Source organism: Athene noctua, chromosome Z, assembly GCF_965140245.1.
Source record: "Athene noctua chromosome Z, bAthNoc1.hap1.1, whole genome shotgun sequence".
Lineage (NCBI taxonomy): Eukaryota > Metazoa > Chordata > Aves > Strigiformes > Strigidae > Athene > Athene noctua.
In genome coordinates, this window is record NC_134077.1 from 11887213 (window position 1) to 11911001 (window position 23789).

General features: G+C 48.9%; 1 protein-coding gene across 5 annotated transcripts in view; it reads left to right on the forward strand.

Annotated features, from left to right (window-relative positions):
• The window catches only part of RUSC2 (RUN and SH3 domain containing 2), a 64725-nt gene that overhangs the window by 34936 nt on the left and 6000 nt on the right, over positions 1 to 23789 (forward strand). For 3 of the 5 annotated variants that reach the window (XM_074931870.1, XM_074931872.1, XM_074931873.1), the window contains 7 exons: positions 9718 to 11796; positions 14179 to 14964; positions 15495 to 15695; positions 16936 to 17079; positions 19041 to 19117; positions 21585 to 21759; positions 22705 to 22810. In XM_074931870.1, coding sequence (XP_074787971.1) covers positions 9825 to 11796; positions 14179 to 14964; positions 15495 to 15695; positions 16936 to 17079; positions 19041 to 19117; positions 21585 to 21759; positions 22705 to 22810 — 3461 coding nt within the window. In that variant the 5' untranslated portion in view covers positions 9718 to 9824. The remainder of the gene's footprint in view (positions 1 to 9717; positions 11797 to 14178; positions 14965 to 15494; positions 15696 to 16935; positions 17080 to 19040; positions 19118 to 21584; positions 21760 to 22704; positions 22811 to 23789) is intronic. The other 2 variants (XM_074931874.1, XM_074931875.1) reach the window with 2 other exon arrangements.

Sequence of the window (23789 nt, forward strand, 5' to 3'; positions counted from 1 at the left end):
AGAGAGGTTGGTCACTGGACCAAGGATCTGAGAATACTCTTGTATGTGAGCAGAATGAAAAGATTGGGACTGCTCAGAGCGGTGGCACGTGTAGTAGAAAATATGCTGCTCTCCCTGCCCTAGCCCAAGGACAAGCAATGAAGTTAAATGCCCATACATTCAAAAGGACTGACAGACAGCTGCTACTGTGGTGTGGAATTTTGTGTGGAACTCACTGGTTCAGGAAGTTGCAAGCCCTAACAATTGCAAGAATTCAGGAAAAAAAATGGAATGCTATAAGGGATGTCAAGAATATGTAGCACTATGATTGTATAGGCTCCTAACTTTCTATGAGTGGGTCATGAAACCCACTTCCAGACATAAACTGTTCCCATATGAAGGACACAGTCTGTTACTGGGGGGGAAGAATAGAGCAGTTGGTCCCTCATTTGCCTACTTTGGGGTTATTATGCCTCTTGTAGAGCATGTCAGACTGCTGGCAGAGGTGGAAGACAGGGCTTTATCCATCTGATTCAGTCCACAGATGTCTGTGTTCCTGTGCTGAAATCACAACTCCCTGTAGCAATTGATCCATGAAGACTAAGTATGTTCATCTGTCCATTACATCTTTCTCCTCCCTCTATTTCTGAGCTAGTGGAAACAGTTCTTGATTTTTGTCTTTCTTGAGAATAACATTCTTGATAGACTTGTTTTGGCAAGGGAGGTCATGTCAAGACCTACTGTGAAGTGCAAAGGCTGTTTTCTAATCTTGCACAGTCTTGCTGTGGTTCAAGGATTTGTTCCCACTTCAGAAGCTTCTTGTCCCATCATCTTGGGATTCATTCTACCTTTTTTTTCACCCATCTTGAATTCTGCTGAAATGAGATTTAGGCAGCATCTGGACTTGGTTACAGAGGACCTGTTTCAGGGGCCTGGCCAAAAAAGGGTCAAGAAATACACGGTTTTAAGAGTAATGAGGCAAATTCCCTTTCCAAACCTGTGTGCTTCAGGGTCTTTTCCTCCAGCTGCCCTCAAGGGATTGCAAAATCCAGCCTGTGGTCTAAAAGCAGTTGGCTGTCAGCAGCAGAAGTATATGTGGTCCTAATGTCCTTCAGAGGGCAGGATAAATTTGATGCATTAGTGTCATCAGGTGCTGCCTTTATTGGGCTGATGCTCAGTCTTTTGCTTTGTAGCATGCTGTCATCCCCAAATCAGGGTGCTGCCAGCCTCTGGACCATTGAATTGCATGTTCCTGCTCTGAAGTGACAGAAAATTTCTTCCCATGTATCCAGTTATTGCTTCTGGTCTTGGCAGAATTACCTAGAGCTAGAAGGGGTTAAATTTTCCTGCAGTCTTAGCAGGAGTCAGCTGTTGGATGTAGTTGCTGTTTGCAAAACCATTTAGATGTGCATTGTGAAGAGGAAAATCTAATAAAACCAGGCTGCTGCTGGGATGCTTTGTGTTTGTGCTTGAATTTGGAGCTCCTGATACTGTTGTACACAGTGTGTATTAAATTTCATGTAGGATTGCATCATTTAAAAATAATACAGCTCTGCAGATGCAGGCATTCTGGCTGTCTGGCAGAACTCATGCCCATCATTGCTAGGTAATGCTGTACCTGCTTTGCTTCTCCTGTTCGCTGGGACACAGCTACCTAGTCCTGTTAGCAAACTGTTGTACCACTGCTGTGTTCAAGTCTGAAAATAATCCTGCTGGGGCTTTTTGACATCTCTAGCTGCTTTATTTATGGTGGCTTGTAAGGTAATGCTTCAATTATTTCAAGAACTTGGCCCTGCTGTAGTTTTACTGCACTCTCCTGTAGCCACCTTTGCTGCCTGTTATACTTTTGCTGTGTTGCTACATAGGGTTGTACATCTGTAATCTGCCATCCCAGAAATGTTTGTTTTTCACTTGATAGTGAGTGATTCCTACATATATGGAGCTCTGGACTGAATAGACAATAAACATGATTTTTACAGCCTCTTTAACTGTGTTATCTTAAGACTAAGTTCGTTATTTGTCAGTCTGTCTCCACCGATCACCGATGCTTTTGCCTTGCCGGGAAGGTTCAGGATTTTTTTGCAGCTATGGAGAGGAAGCAATAGTGAAGATGTGCAACCATGGAGTGGCTGGAGTCTGTATGGGTGTCCTGACCTGTACAGTGGTGAGATCTTAATTTGAAGACAGACCTTTGTCCCCTTCAGGGCTTAGCTTATCTCTTTTCCCCAAGTCGTGAAGATGATAGGGATCTAAAACTACTGGAGATGGAGCTCTTGTGTGCTTTTTCTTTCCGCAGATGAAACTTCCTTCTGAAATTATCCTCCCATAGCCTTGTATAAGCAGAACTTCTCTGTTGGCATGGTCTGGGCAACACCGAGTTGTCTGAAGCCAGGTTCCAGTAAATGTTAGGGAGGAAAGTCCTGTGAGCCCGGTGGAGGTGATTTGTGACCTCTCATGGAGAGGTCTTTCCAAAGTATAGTAATTCTAGGGATGCTTCAGATCACCAGCAACCCTTGACATCTCCAGTGCTGTTGAGAATATTTCCATCTATATGAAGCATCTGTGCCCTTGCCACCTCTTGCTATCATCTTGGGAGCCTTCCCCCCTGCAGTGCACACCTGAGAGAGGATTCACCATTGCCTGTAGCTATATAACAGACTTGTGAGCAGTTTTGCCATTTTGTATGCCTGCAGGTACAGTCAGAGAGCCATCTTTGACTCACAAGGCTGTGCTGATTTTGATGCCTGACTCCCTCAGCAGGACACTTTATTCTCTGCTCTCCTGTGGCTGTTGTGGTGGAGACTTTTTTTGCTCACAGCTCCCAGGCGTAGAAGTTGGTGTGAAAACCTTCAGTCCACACTTCTGCTGGCTTTGACTCTGGTTCACCCACAACTGCTGGCTTGTGATTTTTGCCACACTCAGCAGCAGTCTCTGGTACCCAGGGTCTGTAAAAAGAGCCACTTTCACGAGGCAGCCAGTTGACAGCCCTGCTTTGCAGCTAAGCCCTGGCCAAAACTGTGCAGTTAAGGAGGAGTTAAGCTTGGCATCTTCAGCTGTTGATTCTACCCAGAAATTTAATTTGCTTTTAGAATTTTTTCTGTGTAGGTTCTTGAGTGCTCTAGGAGCCCTGCAGCACCCAGGCTCCAGCACCCAGGGAGATCCATGTTTCAGAAAGGAATTGAGTAATTTATGCTCCTGTGAGATCTTTAGTATGCTCTCAGAGTACTCAGGCAGAAGGGTGCTGTAGAACCATAGTCCCTCATCCCCCTGCTACCAGAGTGTCTGTGATAAGAAAGGATTCACTGTGTCTGCAGTTTAATTCAGCAGCAATTTCAGTGTGGTCTTAACAGCTAGAAACATCAGAAGTCATTTTCTCCTCCACATATTTGCATAAAGTAATTAAGAGCATATGTGATGGGGGCTGGGGCAGAGGTCAGCTGGTGGGGGGAAGGAAGAGCAGGTTCCAGCCCAGATCACCTCATGGATGCTCCTGAGTCATGGCCTATAAGTGGCTCCTGTTGAGTGCCACATGTCAGATGATGAGTCATGGAGCAAGAGAGCACAGAAATGGGAGAAACTGGTTAGGTCACTGTCCAGCTCCTGTATTACCCGGTGTAGATCTGCTGCTTGAGCTATTTCTGATGTCTTGTGTAACTCAGAATGCCCAAAGCAGCTAGGGCTTCTTTTCCTCTGACTGGGAGGCAGTACCTGTCTCATGCTAGTTGTGTCATCATCAGGAATACTACCTATTGCTTATTTTTGTCTCATGCCCCCTCTCATCTCTGCTGGCAAGCCCCTCATCTCTGACCTGCGTAGCTCCTTGCTGCCATGAGCACAGGGAATGTGATTGATCATCATGTGCTGCAGTTTCCATTTTGAACACATCATAATCCTGTACAGTTCTGGGATGTAATGATATATTAATCATGGGCTTAGTCAGACTGTCCTGGAAACTGCTAGAAAAAGCCCTGGCCCAGGCAGCACCTCATTGTGGAAAGAAAAGGGAAGTGGTCTTTTCAGGAATTGCTGATTGCTCAGAACCACAAGACAAACCAGCCTGAGCTGAGGCAGAAATTTAGGAAATACTTAGTCTTTCAGTCTTGCTGCAGCCCCCTTTGAACACCGAGTGCTGGAATATTCACCGTGGGACCAGACAGCCCACCCTCACTATGCTCCCTGTTCTCCAAAGCAGGGGAGGAGAGCTGGACTTTTAGGATGAGTCAAACAACTAGTATTTCTTTTTACACTGTTTTTTCATTTAATGAGCTGGATGATTTACTGAAGCATTTAATGAAGCCATGAATTTGACAGAGATGCATTAGCTAGCAAGAAATAAACAGAAATCCAAACATACACCTCTGCTAGGCCCACCTTACAACAACTTAACAGTCTTCCTCCTCTTCACCTTCTTCTTACTCACCCTTTATGGAATTTTCCTGTTTAATTTTTTTTAAAAGCCATTCAGTAGTTTCTGGCAGCTTTTTGGAGTGGCAAATCTGGGGTAGGGATGAACTGTGTTACTGGGATCCTGGAAACTGGTGCTGGAACCAGTGAGCCCTGAGATCCCCCACACTGTCTGAAGAGTGGCTTTCAGTTTGGATTCGTGTAGACTTACAGGGAGTAAACTGAATAGATCTCTCCCTGTGGAGCAAAGAGGAGATGTCTGTATTGTGCCTCTGTCTGCAAGTTCACACAAACGTTGCTTTTTGCAGTATTTCTCCTTTGTGTTTGTTTTTGTGTTTGTTTTGTAGAGCTGTGTGGTTTCTTCAGGTGTGTAAATGCAAATGCTCTGTAAGAGTCAGGGATTCATGTGGAACAACCCTATAAAAGGATTTTTGCTGTTTCATCTGTGAACCTGAATGTCCAGCTTTTACCTGTTTTTCCATCTTTCACCCTTGAGTCACATAATGGATCTTGGTCCATCTGAGGAAGATGATGACAGTGAAATACTAGCCATGCAGAAAGAGGTAGCAAGAACCCTCACAGTTAAAGGTTTCCATTGGGCATTCAGTTTCATAGATGATGCAACTGAAATTTGTAGAAATGATAATCTGTTCAGAAAAGCCAGCCTCCAGAAAGCCAGCATTGCCTCCAGCTGACAGTTCAGATAATATTGTTCCTGTCCATCCTCCATGCTATATGTACAATCTTTTTCCATTTAAATCACATTTATTTATTAAATTTCTGCATGCCTTCCCCAGTATTGCATTACGTTTTAGGAGGAAACTTGTGTTGCTGTGTTAAACCCTTTTGCCCCACATGTGCAGCTGACAGCACTGGTCAAAGCAGGGTATTAAGCAATCAGCAATGGAACTCCAAAAGTGTGGCCGGATCGGTAACCGATAGCAGGGTATGCCTGGTGGTATGTGACCACCACACCTCTACTCAACAACACTTTTGGAGGCAAGGCTGGTATTTGCACCAGCCCCCTCTAATTGGCCAGTTTGGAGCCAACTCTGACGGCTTCTGCATCTCCTCAGCAGGATTGCAGAGGCAAGAGGTTGTACTCCAGAAGCTATGGAGCTGCACCAATCACCCTTAAATTAGCCCAGTGTCCTCAGTCTTTGAGCATTTGACAGAGGAGGGATTTGGGAGCCCCTATGTAGTGCTCAGCAAAGACTTAACAAAACATTAAGTGCAAATCCTGAAGGGCTCAGGTCTGCAAGGTGCTGCATGCCCCTGTTATCTGCAGTATGCTGCCTCCTTTCTAAAGCACAGACATGGCTTGGTAGGTGGCGCTCAGATCAGTGCCAAACCATCCTTTGTTGCTCAACACCCACCTCCTACTTAGCTAGAGCTTTGTTGCAGCTAAGGAGTTTTTGTCATGTGTATATATATATATACACACATGTGGATACAAGCATTCATGAGCAATTCCATACCACACCATAGGTGTCTCACAAAAAAGCCATCCTTCTCTGCTCTGTATTATCTTGACGGGAATGAAGCATTGACAGGTAATGAACGTCAGGTGCCCACCTTCTCCAAGTAACCCTTAGCACCTCAAGAAAGAGCTGACTGAATAAATAACCTGTATTTCCCATCTAGAAACAGATGTCAGTAGGAGAAGGCAAAGAATTTTGACATTTGCCATGAAAATGGCTTTTGAACTGATGTGTCTAGAGTTATGGTGCTCCCCTGCGTGCTCTTTGCCTTGCACTGCCGTGGCACGCTTTTCTGGGTGCTGTGTTTGCTATTATATTTGAACAGGATTCAGCACACTGTGGGCTTGTGCTATTGCAGATGATAAATGAGAAGAATGAAGTGATTCGGCAAAAAGTGTTCAGGTACAGACTGCCTATCCGCATTTAGAAAATTCCCCCTCCAAAGGGCTGTGAGGGCTTTACAAAGAGCTGATGAAATCCATCAGAATCTGAAACTATTCTGCTTGCTGGATTTTATGCCCCAGTGTCAATCTCAGTTTACCAGACCCCGAATAGGGAGTGGGAGGATCCTTCTATGGTCTTCCAGAATCAGGGAGGGAGAGTGAAGGGATGGTATGGCCAGGGAGGATGCTTTAGTGTTGGGAACTGAATAATCCCTGCGCAGGCAGTGCCATTGCCAACCTCCCTGCATCCCTAAGACAGGAGGAAGCTGGAAGAGATGTCCCAAGGGAGAGATGAGGGGTATCTAGGGCAGAAAAAAAGTCATGCATATCCCTAGGGAAGCTGTTAGAATGGATCCCAGCAGGAGCTGGCTGCGTGTCACCTGTGATACTGGACCTCAGAGCTGTGTGCTGGGAGCAGGCTGCGGGTGCAGGTAGAGTGGGCATCTGTCTGCTGCAGCATCTGTGACAGCCAGTGAATCACAGTCTGCCCAGGGAGCCTGTGCTGCTGCTGAAACTGAATAGCTGGGCAGCGTTCCATGTTGCAGCCAGAGCTCCAGAGAGACAGCTGGGAAGTGGTGGCTGTCAGCTCTCTTGACATTTTGTTGTCAAATGTCACAGTGTGCCTGTGCAAGCCTTGTCCTCCAACAGCAGCTTCTGCACCAATGTGAAGCGCGTGTTGCTCGGCAGGGCTTGTCAGCAGATCAATGCTGGTGCTGGGAGCCGGCTCCAAGCAGCCATTTCCTAGAGGCAGCAGAGACCCAAGGCTTCAGCAGTGAAGTGTGCTGTCATCACGGTCTGTATCTTCACAGTTATGCTTTTCAAGTGGTTGCATTGTGGCAACACTCAACATACAGCAAAACCACATGAAGAGATGGGATCTAAGCACTCTGATCAGCTACAAAGGCAGTAACAAGATCAGGGGAGGCCTGCATGAGCAGATAGGCACTGGAGGACCAGCTTTTCAACTGTAATGCTGGCAGGGGGGGCAGGAAGGCAGGATAAATAGGGGCTCCTCCTGCTACGAGTACCATCAATAGTGCACAAGGCCCAAAATGAGGCATGGGCGCTGCCTCAGATGTAGTACACCACTTTCAGCATGTCTCTCTGTGTGCTAGACACAGAGTCAGGAGCTGCTGTTACCCACAGTAGTTCTTGAACAATGTGATCTTGAGAATCCTGATGGAAAAGATCTTCCCCCAGGAACCAGGCTGAGGATGGACTCACTCATTTCAGCCCCTGCGACAGTGGCTGTGGGAAACGAGACAGAGTCACTGAAAGGGGAGTGAAGGGTGATACAGGCATTAGGGAGGCTATAGGTGGGGGAGAGTTTAGGGTCACACAGTAGTCCAGCTGGATAACCTCCACATCGCTGAGGTGACCTTTCTACTTCAGAGCCTAATTCTGGGTGAAGCACCCCTGCAGAAACAGACATGAGGGTGAATGTGCCCCTCATTGTAGGTCTGAGTCTAGATCTCAGACTTGCCTGTTCGCTAACACTGGTGTTAGCATTAACTTTTACATCATTGAGTGTTTACTGTAAACACTGGGTCCGTTTCCATCTTTATATTTTTTTCCTGTGTCTGTGAGAAACACTACTATGTGTGGGAGGAAAGTGCTTCTGATTTTTTATTTTAGCATTTTTCAATTACTATTCTTATGCCATTGAAATAAAGAAAATAACAGTCAGAATCCATTATAACTGTTAAGCAGGTATTCTTTATTAGTAGCGCTGGGATCACCCTGGGGATTCTCCACCATAAGGGCTCCCAAGAATTAGCAAGGGACATCGGTTTACATACACACATCATACATATTCACTAGATTTCCTGGAACAGGGTATCTAATGATAATGAGTTCCTGGAATTAATTTACATTGTCGAAGCATGCATAATGAAAATATGGTGAGGGTCTTCGGTGGGCGAGGGAGGAAGGAGTTTTCTTCACAGTGGTTGGCCCTCTTTCCAGAGCGTGCGCTGTGAAGTACAGGTGTATCCCTCCTAAATCAACAGAATCATTTTCCCTATAGTAGGGTCTCTGTGTCAATTTGTTTGAGCCCCCCTTATCTCACTCTAGAAGTTGCCCAAGTGTCCACTGAAGGCTATCAGTCTGCTATCAGTGATTTATGCAGAGAGCCTAATGAGTGTTTTAATCTTACCTAAACAAAGAGACCTAAGGAAACAGTTGAGAAGCAGGAGTCTTTGAGAAACAAACAAAGCAAAACGCAAGCAAAGCTTTCATACATCACATCACATCACAGTTCAGTCTTAATAATTGTCAGAAATTCATTTGTTTGAGCCCCCTTCATTCCCTTTCAGAAGGGAAGGCAAGAGGCCTTCAGACTGTCCTGGAGGCACTTGCAGGCTGGACCTCTGGGTTAAATGGGGAAGGAAGAATGAATGTGTTCTCTGTTCTCCCATATTAGATGCTGGTGACCATATTCTAACTTTATGCCAATCTGCTGTTTACTGAACAGTGAGGCAGTGGGGCTCTTTGTGCCCTGCCTCTATGACTCCTGTGGACTGTAGCCATTGTACTGTTGTGAAGTGCAGCTGTTAGTAAGAAAAGCAGGTAAGTCATATAGATAATGTGGCAGAGTGTCACAGACCTGTGAACCAGACATCCCAGACCACAGGAAGAATCAGTTTGAGCTGAGGCCTAATCATCAGCAAAAGATCAGCAGAAGGCAATGTGCTGTGTGGGACCTACTTAACCATCACCAGTGCCTCCCCATGGCCCCACTGAAGTCATCCACTCCTTTTCACATGAGAGGCCCTTGTGTGCATAAGTAGTTGCATACTTTGGCATGTTCCCCTGGTGCCATTAAAATTGCTCAGGACCTCATGGGGCTCCTGGATTTTGGAGAGGAATGGTTGTTGCTTCTTTCCTGTTCCAGTCTCTAATGTTGCAAGGCCTGGCAGTGCAATTCAGTGTTTGGTCCTTAAAGAAGAGTTCATGGTACCTAGAGGGAGGCAAAGATATTTAATACAGTGTGAGAAGAGGGACTGCTCTCATCAGAGTGCAGCAGTATCTTTCAGATCCTGTGCTATCTGTGTGTTTTCCTGTGAACTACACGGTGCCATCCACAGTGAGGTCTTCTTTTGGCCCAAAGCCTGTGCAGCCCTTTGGCCACTTGATTGAAATCAGTTACTCACTTCAGATAAGTCTGAGAGGGGTCAGCTGAAAGCACAAGTGTTGTCCAAGGCATCTGCAGGCAGGGGTTTTGTTTGTCTTACATTGTGATGCTTTCTCTGAAGAAGGACAACTCAGGACCTTGTGCTCAGGTACTTGTGCTGACAGGGACCAGTTTGGTCCTTGTCAACACGTAAAGTCTTTAGTCAAACCAATGATGTTTTAAACAGTCGCTGCCTTTGCTGAAAGGTGACTTCCTTGGTGTTTTTATCTCTCTCTAGGTATCTGAATTCCCTCATGAGAAGTATCCTCCCTGCCTCTCATGTGCAGCCCTACCTGTCCATGGGTAGCACCAGCTTAACGGATGTCCTGAAGATCATTGCTCGCCATGGATAGTCCACCCAAGCTGACTGGTGAGACGCTGATAGTCCATCACATTCCCCTGGTCCATTGCCAGGTCCCTGACAGACAGTGCTGCTCCATGAGCAAAAGGACCAACCCCTTCTGCCAGCCTGAGCTCAGCATTACTCGGACCTCTGCCCTTCCAGACAGAGACCTTTCACAGACTGACTCCTTGGTGTACAGCAGCTTTCTCCAGACCTCTGAAGCCTCAGCAGAGGCCTCAGACAACAAAGAAGGCAAAGCGAGGGATTTGATTGTCCCTAGTGTCAGTAAGCGACACAACCCTTTCCTGCTGAGTGAGGGCGAAGACCTCAGCATTTTTGGGGATGACCTGGGTCAAAAATCTTTTCACCTTCACAACTCACTTGTGGCTGGCAAACCTGCCTTTCATCTGCACGAGCTGGCCTTGCCCCCTTTCCACCTCCACGACTCCAACCACATTGTGAAATCCTGGAACATGGCCAGCCGGTCTGGTGTGGTAGACGGGCAAGAGGACAAAATCAGCAGCGATGATGTCCAGAAGAGGAACAACGCAAACAGGTGCCACCAGGCCTCAGAACGCATGGATCTGGATGAATGCAGCTGCCGTCGTGGCAGCTCCTCCCGCTTCTCCTTTGATGGTGGTGACCAGGAGTGGAACCAGAACACAGGTGAATCACTGAGGAATCAGGATGCCCTGCACAGCCGGTCATGCAGCTGTTCCAGCTCAGAGCTCCAGCACTGCCGTTGCTACAGTTCATCAAGTCAGTCAGAAATGATAGATCAACAGATGGGCTACATCAGCGACTCTTCCTGCAACAGCTCTGATGGGGTTCTGGTGAATTTCAGTGCTCTCTACAACAAAATGAATGGCCATTCTCGATCTAACCTGAATTCAGCCAACCTGTCCTGTGACTCTTCCTTCTGCAGCCACTCAGACACAGGAGCTTTTTACCTGGATTTGCATTCATCACCCACAGAATCCAAGATGTCTTGCGAGTCACATAACCCAGAGAGTGCAGAGAAAGTGTGTGGGTGTCAACACTCCTCCTCACCTGTCCTTGATGCTAACTGCAACTCCTACCACCTCCACTGTGAGCCTTGCACTTCGGAGAGCTCAGACCTCACTGCCTGCTTTCAGAGCCAAGCACGGCTCGTTGTGGCTACTCAGAATTATTATAAATTAGTCACATGTGACTTGTCTTCCCAGTCATCCCCCAGCCCGGCAGGATCTTCCATAACTAGCTGCTCGGAAGACCATACCAAAGGTAGCCCAGCCCAGCCCACTGAATACTATCTGTTTAGAAGGCCTGACTTGAGACAAGAAGAAAACAATGTGGAATGCAGTGAAGAAGAGGCAAAGGGAGAATCTACCCAGAACATGATTGAGGGTCAGGTCTATGTGAATGTGTCACCACCTAACCTCAACACAAGCCGGCAGCGCTCCAGGAGCTATGACCAGAACCTGGACAGGAGTCCCAGCAACAGGCTGGGCTCCTTGGAGCGCATGGTGAGCTGTCCAGTCAAGCTGAGTGAAAGTCCAGCAATACCCATCCAGAGTTCTCCCCCAAAGCGAGTGACATCTTTTGCTGAACTGGCTAAAGGCCGGAAAAAAAATGGCACCTCGCCACCGCTCCGGTCCAGTGGTGATTCCTCCTTGGAGTTCTCCCCTATCCCTGAGACACAGCGGGATTGCCCAGCCTTCCTTGAAGAAAGAGCTCGCCGCAGCCAGAGTCTTCCACCCATGCCCTTCGTCCATGGCCTGAACAGGAGCTGCGAGGGCTTCTGTTTGAATCATGCTTTTGGGGACAGCCAGGCTTTGTGTTCCACCAAAGACTCTGTCTCCAGTGAGAAGGTCCCCAGTGGGCATGGGGCAGGTGAGCAAGCCTCTCTCTCCCTGCTGACGGAGGCAGATGCCAGCTTCTCGGGTGGCTCTGCCAGTGGCCACGGACAAAGAGATGTTAGAGCCCGAGCAGACGGTAAGGAGCAAAACTAGGCAGAATGGAAGAAAGAAAGGCTGTTCTTTGGGACATGAGGGGAGCAGCAGAGGAATCTACATGGCTGTGGGAGACCAGTGCCTGTCCAGTTTCTTTTCTGGTCTACCAGTCCCTGGGACAGAGCCCTGCTGTGCTTATTTCAGACCCAGATCAGTGCAAGTGTCTTGTCGTATTTCTAAAAACCTCGTGAGGTTTTGTGCAAACCTTTCACATCTTGTGAGAGAGGACATGACATTAGCACTTTGGGTCTGTGCAGCTTGGTCTCCCTTCCAGTCCATGAGAATCACACGACTTTAGCTCCTAAGACATGTAAAGATGCTCAGCAGAGTCACATTCCCAGCAAATAAAGGGAAGGGGAACATTGACTAGTTTTTAGCCTTTTTTCTTTGGAGCTGCATAGGGCAGAGGTGGAGAGGGAAGAGGCGTAGCCAGCAGTCTCCTCTCAGTGCAGGGTCAGGGAGCTCACACAGTCTCTGCCAGGACTTACAGCCTCAGTCCTGCAGAGATTGCACCAGTTGTGTGTCTCTGCTGGAATATCCTGGTCATATCCTTCACAGTGCATTGGACTGCAGCAGAGGATCCTATGGAGGGTAATTGTTAGCAGTTCCCTCTGTAGAAAAGCCTGTAATATAGGTGTTGCTTTGCACCGTGATACTGCCATTGCTTGACCTGGTAAGGAAGCTGTGCAACAGCCCCGTCAGAGGTATGGCCATTTCTCCAGCATGGCAGCAGACAGCTGTCTCTGTGCTAGGCAGTTCTTGTACCTGCTTCACAAGTAAGAGCCTGGCTGAAGTGCCTCTGACCAGACTGCTGCAGCAGATCGCCCCTAACATGCCAAGGGCCAGACTGTCCCCATTTAATGCTCTGAAGAATTCTGGCAGGAAATAGGAAGAACATGTTGTTAGGTGTGGGAGAGATTTTGGCCTTTGGAGCAAGAGTTTTTTAGGTATTGTCCTGTTTGTTTATTGAGTCCTGAATGTGTACTTGCTGTGGGATGGCAAGCAAGACAGGTCTCTGCTGGCAGAAGGCAGCCCTTTTGATTTACAGAGGAAGTACTTAGAAGGAGCAAACTCTGTTTAGGGAGGAGGAGGAGGACAGGAGCTCTCAGGGTGATATGTCCCAGCAGATCCTGCACGCCCAGCTGGAATCCTTTCCTCTGCTCTCTGACAGCAAGGCAGCCATTAGTGCTGTGCAGAAAGCTCCTGCCTGCAGCTGGAGTTAGGAGCAGAGCTCCTTTACTCAAACTGAGAGCAGCATGCAAGCCTAGAGGGTCTGAGGAAAGGCTAGAGGGAAAGCAAGCCCTGCTAAAAGCTAGCTACAGGGAGAAGGGCCTGACACACCCACAGGCAGTGGGTAACACCAGGGCTGTGCTTGGGATGGGTCCTGTGTCCCAGTATTTGCTGTGCTGGAGGAGTTGGGGGGAAGCAAGGGAGAAGGTGCCACACTGCACTGGGATCCAGCGTGGCTGGTAATCAGGGATCCCAGTCAGTCCTGCGTGTGCATCCAGTGTTGTGTGTGGTGCACGGAGTGCACCCTGTGTCATGCTTCAGCTGTGTCCCTCAGGATATTGTGACCCCAGCAGGAGCTGGAGGCATGCACGCATAGGAGATCAGCCCAGCACACTCCCTTAGGACATCTGTGTCCATCATTTGCTGGAGCAGACCTGTGCTTTCCAGGGTTGGAAGCTCTCCTGTTTCTGCCGTGGTCCTGATTTATTTAAGAACACCCTGCTTAGGTCTTGTATAGGCAGGGGGATGAAGGTACCTGTGTGTTCAGAGCAGGGACAGTTAAAGGAGAAAAAAGAGGAGAAGGGGAAGCAAGCAGCCTTCCTGATAGCACTGAGTGCAATGTCAGATGCAGAACTGCAGTACTATTGCATGTAATGCTTGTGCTCAGCTGGGTGAGTTCTCAGCACACTTGGGAGGGAACAGTCCTTTGGGATAAGAAATCTGGTTGTATCACAGCATGTTGGGCCATGTCTTTGTGGTACTGCCTGGGCAGAGACAGGTCGAGAGCAGGCACTTGGGAAAATTACATTGTGCTGTCCTGGGACCAAGGGATGGGGAAGGGATGTGAAGCCGGTGACCCTACCAGGAGACACGAGCTCCTGGTGCAGCACTTTACTCTTCCAGACAGCTGTCAACAGCTGGAAACACTGAATTTGGGGCCACGTGTCTTTACCTTGCCAGCTCATGATGTGTGTAACCAGTTCAGACTTGAACCACTCTGCACGTGTCACTGACCTCTAGCTGATCTCTTCCTCCTGCAGCTGAGAGCACATTCCCTTTTGCCTGCAATCTGCCAGGCTGATGATTGTTGTCCTCTGCCCATCCTCACATTTTGTCCCCCTTTCTCTCCTCAAAGGTGGTGGCACAGACAGCAAGCCTGTGGTACGCTACAGCAAGGACCAGCGTCCCACGACTCTGCCCATCCAGCCGTTTGTTTTCCAGCACCATTTCAGCAAGCCACCCAAGGCCCGTGCCCTGCACAGCCATTTTGCCTCCAGCCTTTCCCAGCTCTACAGCTTGTCCAGCAACCGGCCTGCCAGCCAGCAGATCTCCAATTCCCAGTCCTCAGCCTCGGCCACCTCAGCAGAGCAGGCAGCGGTGAGGGGGAGCCAAGCCCACAGCACGCTCCTGACCCAGCGCTCAGTGGACGGAGCTGCCTCCCACACTGATGGCTGCATTAAGAAACCTGCCCCTGAGACAACTCGACCATCCCCCCTGGGGAGTTACTCTCCTGTGCGATGCAACGTGCCTTTCTTTCAAAGCGTGGACTCTTCTTCCTCGCCTACCGCAGAGAGAGCTGGAGAGAGCCAGCCTCCCAGGAGCAGATCCTGTCCCATCTCCGCTAGCCTGCTTCCCACGAGGTCTTCCCCTGCTGTCAGTGCCATGCAGCCCTCTCAAGCCACCAAAGCTGATTCCCTGAGGCAAAAGGAAAACCCCAAGCCGGTTCCCAAGAAGGAGGCAGCACTGGAGCCAAGTCCACAACTCTCTGAGTACCGACTCCACAGTGGGTCCCTCCCACCCCTCTCTGTGGGTGGTATGCCCTTGAGCAGAGTGGGAGGCCATGCAGATCCCCACTGGAGAAGTGGCAGTGAGACCAGCAGCTCTGGTCCCCTGAGCAGCATGGGAATACGGCCCCTCAATGGTAGGTATCCATCCACCAGGACATGCTTGTCTGGAACATCCCCAGCTTCCCATAGCTGTGGCTGCTCCCTATAGTACCACCCTCTCTTACAGCCACAGCCCGGAGCGAAATTGCATCTGGGTACTGCAGTGCCCATCAGCCCCTACCATCACTTTGCCTGCAAAAGAAAGTCCTACACTAAGAGCGTGTCCCTCCAGTCCCAACTTCTACACTGTGCCTCTGTGAGGGCAGTGTGTGTTCCTGATCTTGCAGCACGCCATGCCAGGTGCTTGCACCCCAAACGTGCTCTCTCTGTGCCTACAGCCACGAGGCCACACAGGCTCCTGCCCTGCCCTGCCAGGCTGTGGCCTCCACCTCCCTCCATGTGTGTGTGCTAACGTCCTGAAATGCTGTTGGACTTTTAACTAATGTGCTGTCTCTCTTTCTCTATCTGTCTTCTTTCTCATCCTCTCTCTCTCTCCGTTTCCCCTTCACATCCTCTCATTTGTTCACATCCTCCCATCTGGTGCTCACTGCCTGCGGCATCCTAGCGAACCACCTCTCTCCCCAAGCGCTGAAGTGGCGGGAGTACAGGCGGAGGAACCCCCTGGGTCTGGATCGTGTTTCGGGGCTGCCCAGCTTAGCAGGCAGCCTAGACAGGAGGCAGCAAGAGCCTCGGCTGAACCGGGGAAACCCCATCTTTGAGCTCCCTGGCACTCTCAACACCAGCCATTTCCACTGCAAGCTGAACGGTGCGCACCACCTTTCTGCTGGGGGGTCTTGCGAGGTGACCTTGGGGCTCAGGTTCAGTATCCCTTTGGGCTCAGGTTCAGCCTGGCTTTATCACAGCTCGCTCTGCTCCAAGTGGGAGGGATGATGTATCTGCTCACAGTGAGGCTGAGGGCTACAAGAGGAAGGTGAAAATTGTCTCACGGATGGGTACAATCTGTGTGGAGACTCCCTTCTCTACAAGCTGAGAGGAGTCGTCTAGCTCTGGGTTGGATTGAAGGGGAAAGTAAATGGCCCAAGAGCCTGCTCATACTTCAGCAAGTGATCCTGGACTGTGTCCATCTTGTAGTTCATGTCTCACACAGGAGTTGTGGCCCTTGGATATCTCCTGTCTGTGCCCCACAATGTCTGCCCATCCATCCCAACCATGGCAGCGTGCTAGGTGCTGGGCTGTAGCTTTCATGGGGCAGCTGGCAACACTGTGGGGCTCCATGGGGCTCTGTGTTCTCCATGCTTTTCCCTTAAGGGCTTCCTTGTCCTCCAAGACCTATGCAGGAAGGGCTGAGAGGGGCAGGTTGCTTCTGGCTGAACTTTTGAGAGTCCTCTGGGAAGAGCAGTGTGGTCTATCTGTGGGAGGGAGATCGTTCTGCAGGCCAGCCTCAAGTCATGGAGGGAATTCCACAAAGCTCTACACCTCACTCTGCCAACACAGTTTCTCCACCCCTCCTTCATGGGAAGATGCCTAGCACAGAGCTGGGGAATCAGCCAGGTGGAAATTGAGTACACGAAAGAGCTCCTGAAGAAGTCTCCTTTTGAAAACAGATATCATCCCAGGGGCCAGGCAGAAGACATGTAGTTTGTTCCGTGTCCGTGCCTGTGTGTGACAAGTAGGGGTTCTCTCTGTGCTCTGCTTTTGACCCCACTTGCTGGGGCTATCTGCACAGCAGCCTTGAGAGTCTGGTGCAGCAAGGTTACCCTTGGCACCAGCCCAATGGGGGTGAACCTGCTACAGCACCCTCCAGTGCCCGTGGGCCCCCAGTCCAGCTGGAGCTAGATGTTGAGTGAGCTGTGGGGTACAGGCTCACGTTACAAACCTTTGCTGGGTGAGTAACAAGCCTGTAGCCTTGCTGTCACAGCTGTGAACAGGCTGGGGTGAAGACTGCTGCTGGTGCAGGTTGCTTCTTGGAAAAGCAAATACTGTGGGAGAGACTTTGGTATAAGGGTTTGGGACTGATTCTTCTTCCCGCTCTCTTGGCCCTGCAGGACAGTCTATGAGGCAACTCCAGCTTACCTACACTGACTTTTTCCCTGACTACTTCTCGCTAGCAGAGAAACCCCCTGCTGAGTTCTGCCTCTCCCCAGATGGCAACACAGAGTCCATCTCCATTGACTTGCTGCAGAAGAAGGGTGAGTCTGTGCATCTCTCATGGGTGAGGGTGTAGCACAGCATAGGGTGAACAGTGCTTCTCTCTGTCTCATCTCATCTCTGTAGACATAATGGTTTATTTCCCTGCCCTTCTCTACTGTAGCATCATAACTGTGTGTCTGCCTGGACTGATGGCTGTTTCCATGCCAGGTTCTTGTATTCTCTGCACCATGCCGTGTGCCATGGAATACGTTTGAGCTGCTTGTCCCAGGAATTACGATTAGAAAGGATCTTACATCCACAAGAAAGAGCAGAGAAAGCAGGCAGGCACATATGACCCTAAGGCAGGACCTGCTGCCACCCCTGTCTCAGTATACAAGTGTAGACCTGTGTATCTGTGTGATGCTGCAGATGTGCTAGCCTGAGATTTTGTAATTTAGGTTAAAAGTCTGTTGTGTCCTACATGGGAAATTGTTTATATGAAAGGGTCGGAGAAAGGATTCCAAAGCAGGACAAGATAGGGCTGTAGTAAGACCCATGCTAGAGGCAGGGTTGGGAACTGGGTTGTTGACAGATGACTTGGTATCATTTCAGAGGCAAGGGATCGTAGTCATAGAAGAGGGATCTTAAAGATCATCCAGTTCCACCCCCCCTGCCATGGGCAGGGACACCTTCCACCAGACCCAGTTACTCAAAGCCCCGTCCAGCCTGGCCTTGAACACTGCCAGGGAGGGGGCAGCCACAGCTTCTCTGGGAAACCTGTGCCAGGGCCTCACCACCCTCACAGGGAAGGATTTCTTCCTAATATCTAATATAAATCTATCCTCTTTCAGTTTAAAACCATTGTCCCTTATTCTATCACTATGCCCCTGATAAAGAGTCCCTCCCCATCTTTCCTGTAGCCCCTTTAAGTACTGGAAGCCGCTATAAGGTCTCCCCAGAGCCTTCTCTTCTCCAGGCTGAACAACCCCAACTCTCAGCCTGTCCTCACAGGGGAGGTGCTCCAGCCCCCTGGTCGTCTTCGTGGTCTCCTCTGGACCATGAACAGGTCCATGTGTTTCTTATGCTGGGGACCCCAGAGCTGGACACAGCACTGCAGATGGCATCTCATGAGAGGGGAGAATCCCCTCCCTCGCCTTGATGGCCATGTTTCTCTTGATGCAGCCCAGGACATGGTTGGCTTTCTGGGCTGTGAGCACGCATTAATGGCTCATAGTGAGTTTTCCATCCACCAGTATGCCGAAGTCCTTCTCTAGAGGGCTGCTCTCAATCCACTCATCCCCCAGCCTGTGTTTGTGCTTGGGATTGCCCTGACCCATGTGCAGCACCTTGCACTTGGCCTTGTTGAACTTCATGAGGTTCGCATGGGCCCACCTCTCCAGCCTGTCCAGGTCCCTCTGGATAGCACATCCGCTCCCTCCAGAGTGTCAACCACACCACACAGCTTGGTGCTGTCAGCAGGCTTGCAGAAATGTGCAGAAAGGTTCCCATGCCTTTGCAAGCTATGTATTGGTGATTAGCAGATGGCAGCTTTCCCCTGCATTCCACTTCTGTTCTTGCATCAGACTGATGCAGGTATCAGCTTACCCACCAATGGCTTGTTAAAGAAAGTCATTACATAGCTTGCCATATGCATGTCTTCTGCTCTGCCACCCTGTCAGATCAAAGCAGCAAAAGACTCATTGCCTCAGACCCCATCTCTGCTCTCTCAAGGGATGGTATGTGGAGGTGATAGTCCATCTCCCTTGGCAATATTGATAGGGTATCTTTATGCTTCAGCCAGTTCTAAAGGTTGTCCTACAGTTGGGCTGATAGGTGTGTATTAGAATCAGCAGGGACACTTTGGTGGGGAGTCAGGAGGGCTCTATATGTTTTTGGCAGAGATGGCATGTGCACTGACATGGGCTTGAAATGCCCCTGCCTCATTTCTTCATGAAGTGTTTGTTCAGGGTCTGTCCTAGAAGCCCTTCAGGCAGCTCTCTGACTCATTCTTTCCCTTTAGGTCTGGTGAAGGCAATCAACACTGCTGTTGACCTGATTGTGGCTCACTTTGGAACCAGCCGGGATCCAGGGGTGAAGGTATGTCTCAACATCATGAGTGACATGGAGAGGATGGAGAAAGATTGCCTCTCCATTCTCTTTCCAGTCAAAACTACAGGGTATTCAATGAAGGTAGTAGTACCAAGACCAGACCAAACAAAGGGAATGGTATGCCATATGCAGCGGATAGTTAATCTATGACAATTCTTGCTGCTTGATGCTGAGGGTGCTGAAAGAGTATATGGATTTACGGGAAGATCAGAAAAAGATTGAGGTCTACTAAACACACAGGGATAATGTCCAGCTCAGTTCAACTCAACTGTCTTTCAGTTGGAAGTAGTTGTAGGCTGTGAGAGCATTAAGGACAAGTATTATACATGCTTGCTCTGGTTTGACTCTTTCTTATGTACTTACTTACGGCTTTTTATAAGAGTACCAGTCCACAGGACTTATGGTCTGATGCAGTACATCAGCTCGCTCTTCTCATACAGTGAGACCTGTGTCTCCCTCCTCCACATGTCCTGTGATTCTGTTCTGGCACTGGTGCCAGGATATAGTGCAGTGACCCCAGTCCCTTGACACATCACAGGGCTCCATAATGATATAAAAGGGCATCAGTCATTGCCCATCCGTTATCTGAAGTAAAGACTCTCAAAACCAGAAATTAGTTTAGAGAGGAGATAATTGCTTTCTTCTCTGCAGGATGCTAGGTGGGAAGCATCCACAAATCAAGCACCCCTCACGAAAGAACTACAAAGTATTTATACACTTCAAACTATGTGATTATGTATTTTGTATAATGATTATTGGTTAATTGCTTATCACTCCTATCCCTTATTTGTTAGTAACATATGGTGGATTTGGTAACTTTCTGCACAAACTCGAAGGGTAAGAGTCTGTATCCAGGCAGAGGTCTTAAACTTATGTACATAAGACAATTTTAACAGGCTTTCATGTCCCAGGATGCTTCTCTTCTTCAAGGATGGTAGCTTCAGTTTAGAAATTCCTTACTAGTTACTGTTGATGGTTTGAAGAACAGGCTGACCTACCTGGTGTGCCCAATTTGTCCTTACGTTTGATGAGAAACACGTGTATGGATAACAATACGTACTGTGTGGCCTTGGATGCAATGAGAAGCATTTGTGGGGCCTGCAGTGTGTGATGAGAAACGGTTTTGCGGCCTACAATTCCTGGTAGACAGTACATTCTTTCCCATGACAAGCACCTATGGTTTAAGCAATTCTTGAACAAAGCCTCTTGTTCAGGTAGCAAGCACATACAGTTTAGCAACTCTGAACAAGGCCTCTTGTTCAGGGTAACAAGGGGACTCTGGGTCAGCAATGTGACACTATTTGGACATGATGACTGCCCTGGAGTGCCATCCCTAAGGAGATACCTGACTGGGACAGATTCCAGGCCCATTCAGTCGTATCTCAGAGCTCAGCTTAATTTGCCCCTAATTGCAATTGTTGCTGATGCAGAGATTGCTGTGCAGTGCAACCAGAGCTGTTGGGGTTCCCACAGCTTTTTAAGGCTTCACTGTGAATTTCCTATTCTTGCAGTTTTGGCTTGTGGAATAATTGCAACGTTTCTCCATTATTTTACTTATCAGACAACTTTAATTTTGACCTGGGAGTTTGTTTGCATCAGTGTGCCAAGGGCTGAGCATTCACCTGTCAAAAGGCAGTACCTGTCTCTGATGCTCCCACACTCAGTGGATCTGACGGGATTATTCCTAACCCAGAAGTTCAGTCTCAGTTCAGGGCTTTTGTGGACCTGTGCCAACTGGCCAGTATAATTCCGGCTCAGCTGGTAAAATCTGTGCCCTGAATGCAATTGCCTGGGACCACCAACATGATGTGCAAGGCCTGGGGTTGACCCCTTTGGATAGACCCCTCAGCAGTTCAAAGACTGTACACAGCAGAATATGTCTCTGCTCTGCTGGTGCTGGGCTCTTATGTGCTTCTTCACCTCAACCTAAGCACTGTCTATCCATTTTGCCCTCACCCTGTTTATTTATAGTAATCCCTAGGAATTATAGCTTGGCATGTCACTGAGTTAAGTGTTCCTTAACCCCCTCGGTGCTGATAGTTCCTATGTGACTTGATGTTTCCTGCTTCAAAAACAGCAACAAGAAATTCAGCAGTGGAAAAAAAATCCCCTACTCTTTTCTTCCTCCAGCAGGAAAGCCTAGCTATACTTGTAGGCAGAACCAGGCATCACTTTGAATTGGTATATATTCTTCCCAAGGTGGGATATTCTTTTCCCAAGCTGTTGCCTTGTCCCAGCCTGGGGCAGACCTTGCAGGGAGCAATCCAGAACTGGTGTATGAGGCAGCAGGCGTGAAGGGGAAGAGCCTTCCTGTTCATTTGCTGCTGAGCAACAGCATAACCTGGAAGTTGCTTGCTGGGTGTTTGTAGTAGGCAAGTGGGGCTAGACTGTTTGCATGCGTCTGTGCCTTGTAGAACTGTTACTAACACTCTCCCTGTTGCCTATCATCCCTTAGGCCAAACTTGGGAACAGCTCTGTGAGCCCCAATGTGGGGCACCTCATCCTGAAGTACCTGTGCCCTGCTGTCCGGGATATTCTGAGTGACGGCCTCAAAGCTTATGTCCTGGACATGATCATTGGCCAGAGGCGGAACATCCCCTGGAGTGTGGTGGAGGCATCCACCCAGCTAGGTATGGAGGGTGTGCAGCAGTGCCCATCGCTCTGCGGACCTCCCCTGTTGTGGCTGGGAGGTGCTGGGAAGGGTTGACTCTAAGGATGGGAATGCAGAGTAATACCTGTCTCCCACACAGAACATGGTGCACCTTGACCTTCTCTTGTAAGACAGGAGAGCCACTTCTCTCTAAATATTCTGCCCAAATATTTATTGTCATTTTCCCTAAAATTTCCAAATTCTCTTATAACGGGGCCTAGCAATGCAAAAAAAAAAAAAAAAAAAAAAGAATGCCCCTTCCTTCCCCCCCTCTAAGTTTCCAGGGTGTTTGTAGACCTTCCTCTTTAGTCCTGCACAGCTACTGTATAAGGCAGAGTTGTGCTCAAGCCTGGTCTGTAAGAAAATTTGCACTCACAACTCACTTGGCTCAACCACGCCCACAACACCTGCACCATCTGCTAGTACCAGTCTGCACCCTGGATTATGGCAGTGGCTGCCATCCAGGATAACTCCTTTCTGAGGTTACAGATGTCAGGGCCACACTGATTTCTGCATCGTAAAGAGCTTACATCCAGGGCTGGGAAGTCTTCTAGACTGTTTGTGGCAGATCTCCAGCTCTGGGGGTTATCTCTGTGATTGCAGAAACCCCAAATTATAGCACCCACCACAATATTCTGTTTACTTGCTGATTTTGAGCCAAGGACTCTGATTGTCCCTGAAGTGTGGAAGGTCCTTGCAGCATGGAAACTCTCCCAAAGTTTTGGAGTGGCAGTCTGGGACAGACCACAACCCATCTCCCATGTGGAGTCTTAACTGTTGGGATGGAATGAACTCATGTTGGTGTTTGGTGGAGGGGCAATGCACATACAGTCATGACCACCCAGTCATCTGTCTTTGCCTTGATGATCCTTCCCGTGGTGCCATTTTGGTTTTGCTGGCCTCAACATTTTGCTTCTCTCTGTAGGCCCCTCTACCAAGTTGCTGCACAGCCTCTATAGCAAGATCAGCCAGTACGTGGAGCTCACCAACCACACCATGAGGTTCAACGCATTCATCTTTGGCCTCCTCAAGTAAGCAGGCTCTCTGAGCTGGCTGCATGTCACTGTCCAGGGCTGGCAGCAGGTGCTGGTCCTTGACTGCAGGAAGACATGGTTGCCAATGAAAAAACTTAAGAAACCTGGGAAGCTGCTCCCTATCTGTAGGTGAGGGAAGGAAGAAGCTGTGAGCCTCAGGGAACTCCAGAAGGATCAAAACATACCCTACCAGGCCAGGACTGAGAAGGTGTGGCTGTAGCCCACTAAAAAACATTGTCAGCTTGTTTTAGCCCCAAAACATAAGGTGGGAAGAATCTGTCTGTCATGATTCATACAAGGTTAGACATAATACATGAATAAATTATTCCTGGAAATCACTACTAAAATCACTGCTTCCTTGAGCTGCAGTGAATCCCAGGGTGTGAGGCTCTGAAGGAGAAACTGCCCTGGTCCAGGCTCAAGGCTGGCCCTTCAGGTTGGGTAAGCAGTGCGCACACCACACTCAGTGTTAAACAGAAGGCGGCAGTGGTATCTTTTTGCTGGTGAAGGGATAATTGCTGCTAGGTTGGTATTTCACTGTTTCTCTCCAGCAAGAGTTCTAGCAGTAGGAACAGAGTCCCCAAGATCTCCAAATGTTGGAGGACTCCCACAAGCAGGAACAAGCTCTGCCCTGCTCTCCCCACCCAGGGTGGCCCAGCTCTCCCCTGGTGGCACAGGATAATACCAGTGTATTTTGCCAAGCCTGTACCAAGGGTCTTAATGTTTGTAGATGATTTGCCTCTTCCATGTGAGCCCTCCTCAGCAAAACTAAGCTCTTCCAAGGACATAAGAGCTAAATGGTGAGGAAACTGCTGGAAACATGGTTGTTAGGGGTTACATTGCACAGTGCCTTATGTAAAGCAAACTGGATGTCTCTGTGACAGGCTGGGTGGCTGTGGTCAGTGCACACTGATGGGAGTGAGCCACTGTGCTTTCACTAGGTCTTCAAGGTCATGCTGTGTAAATGCCCTTTTCC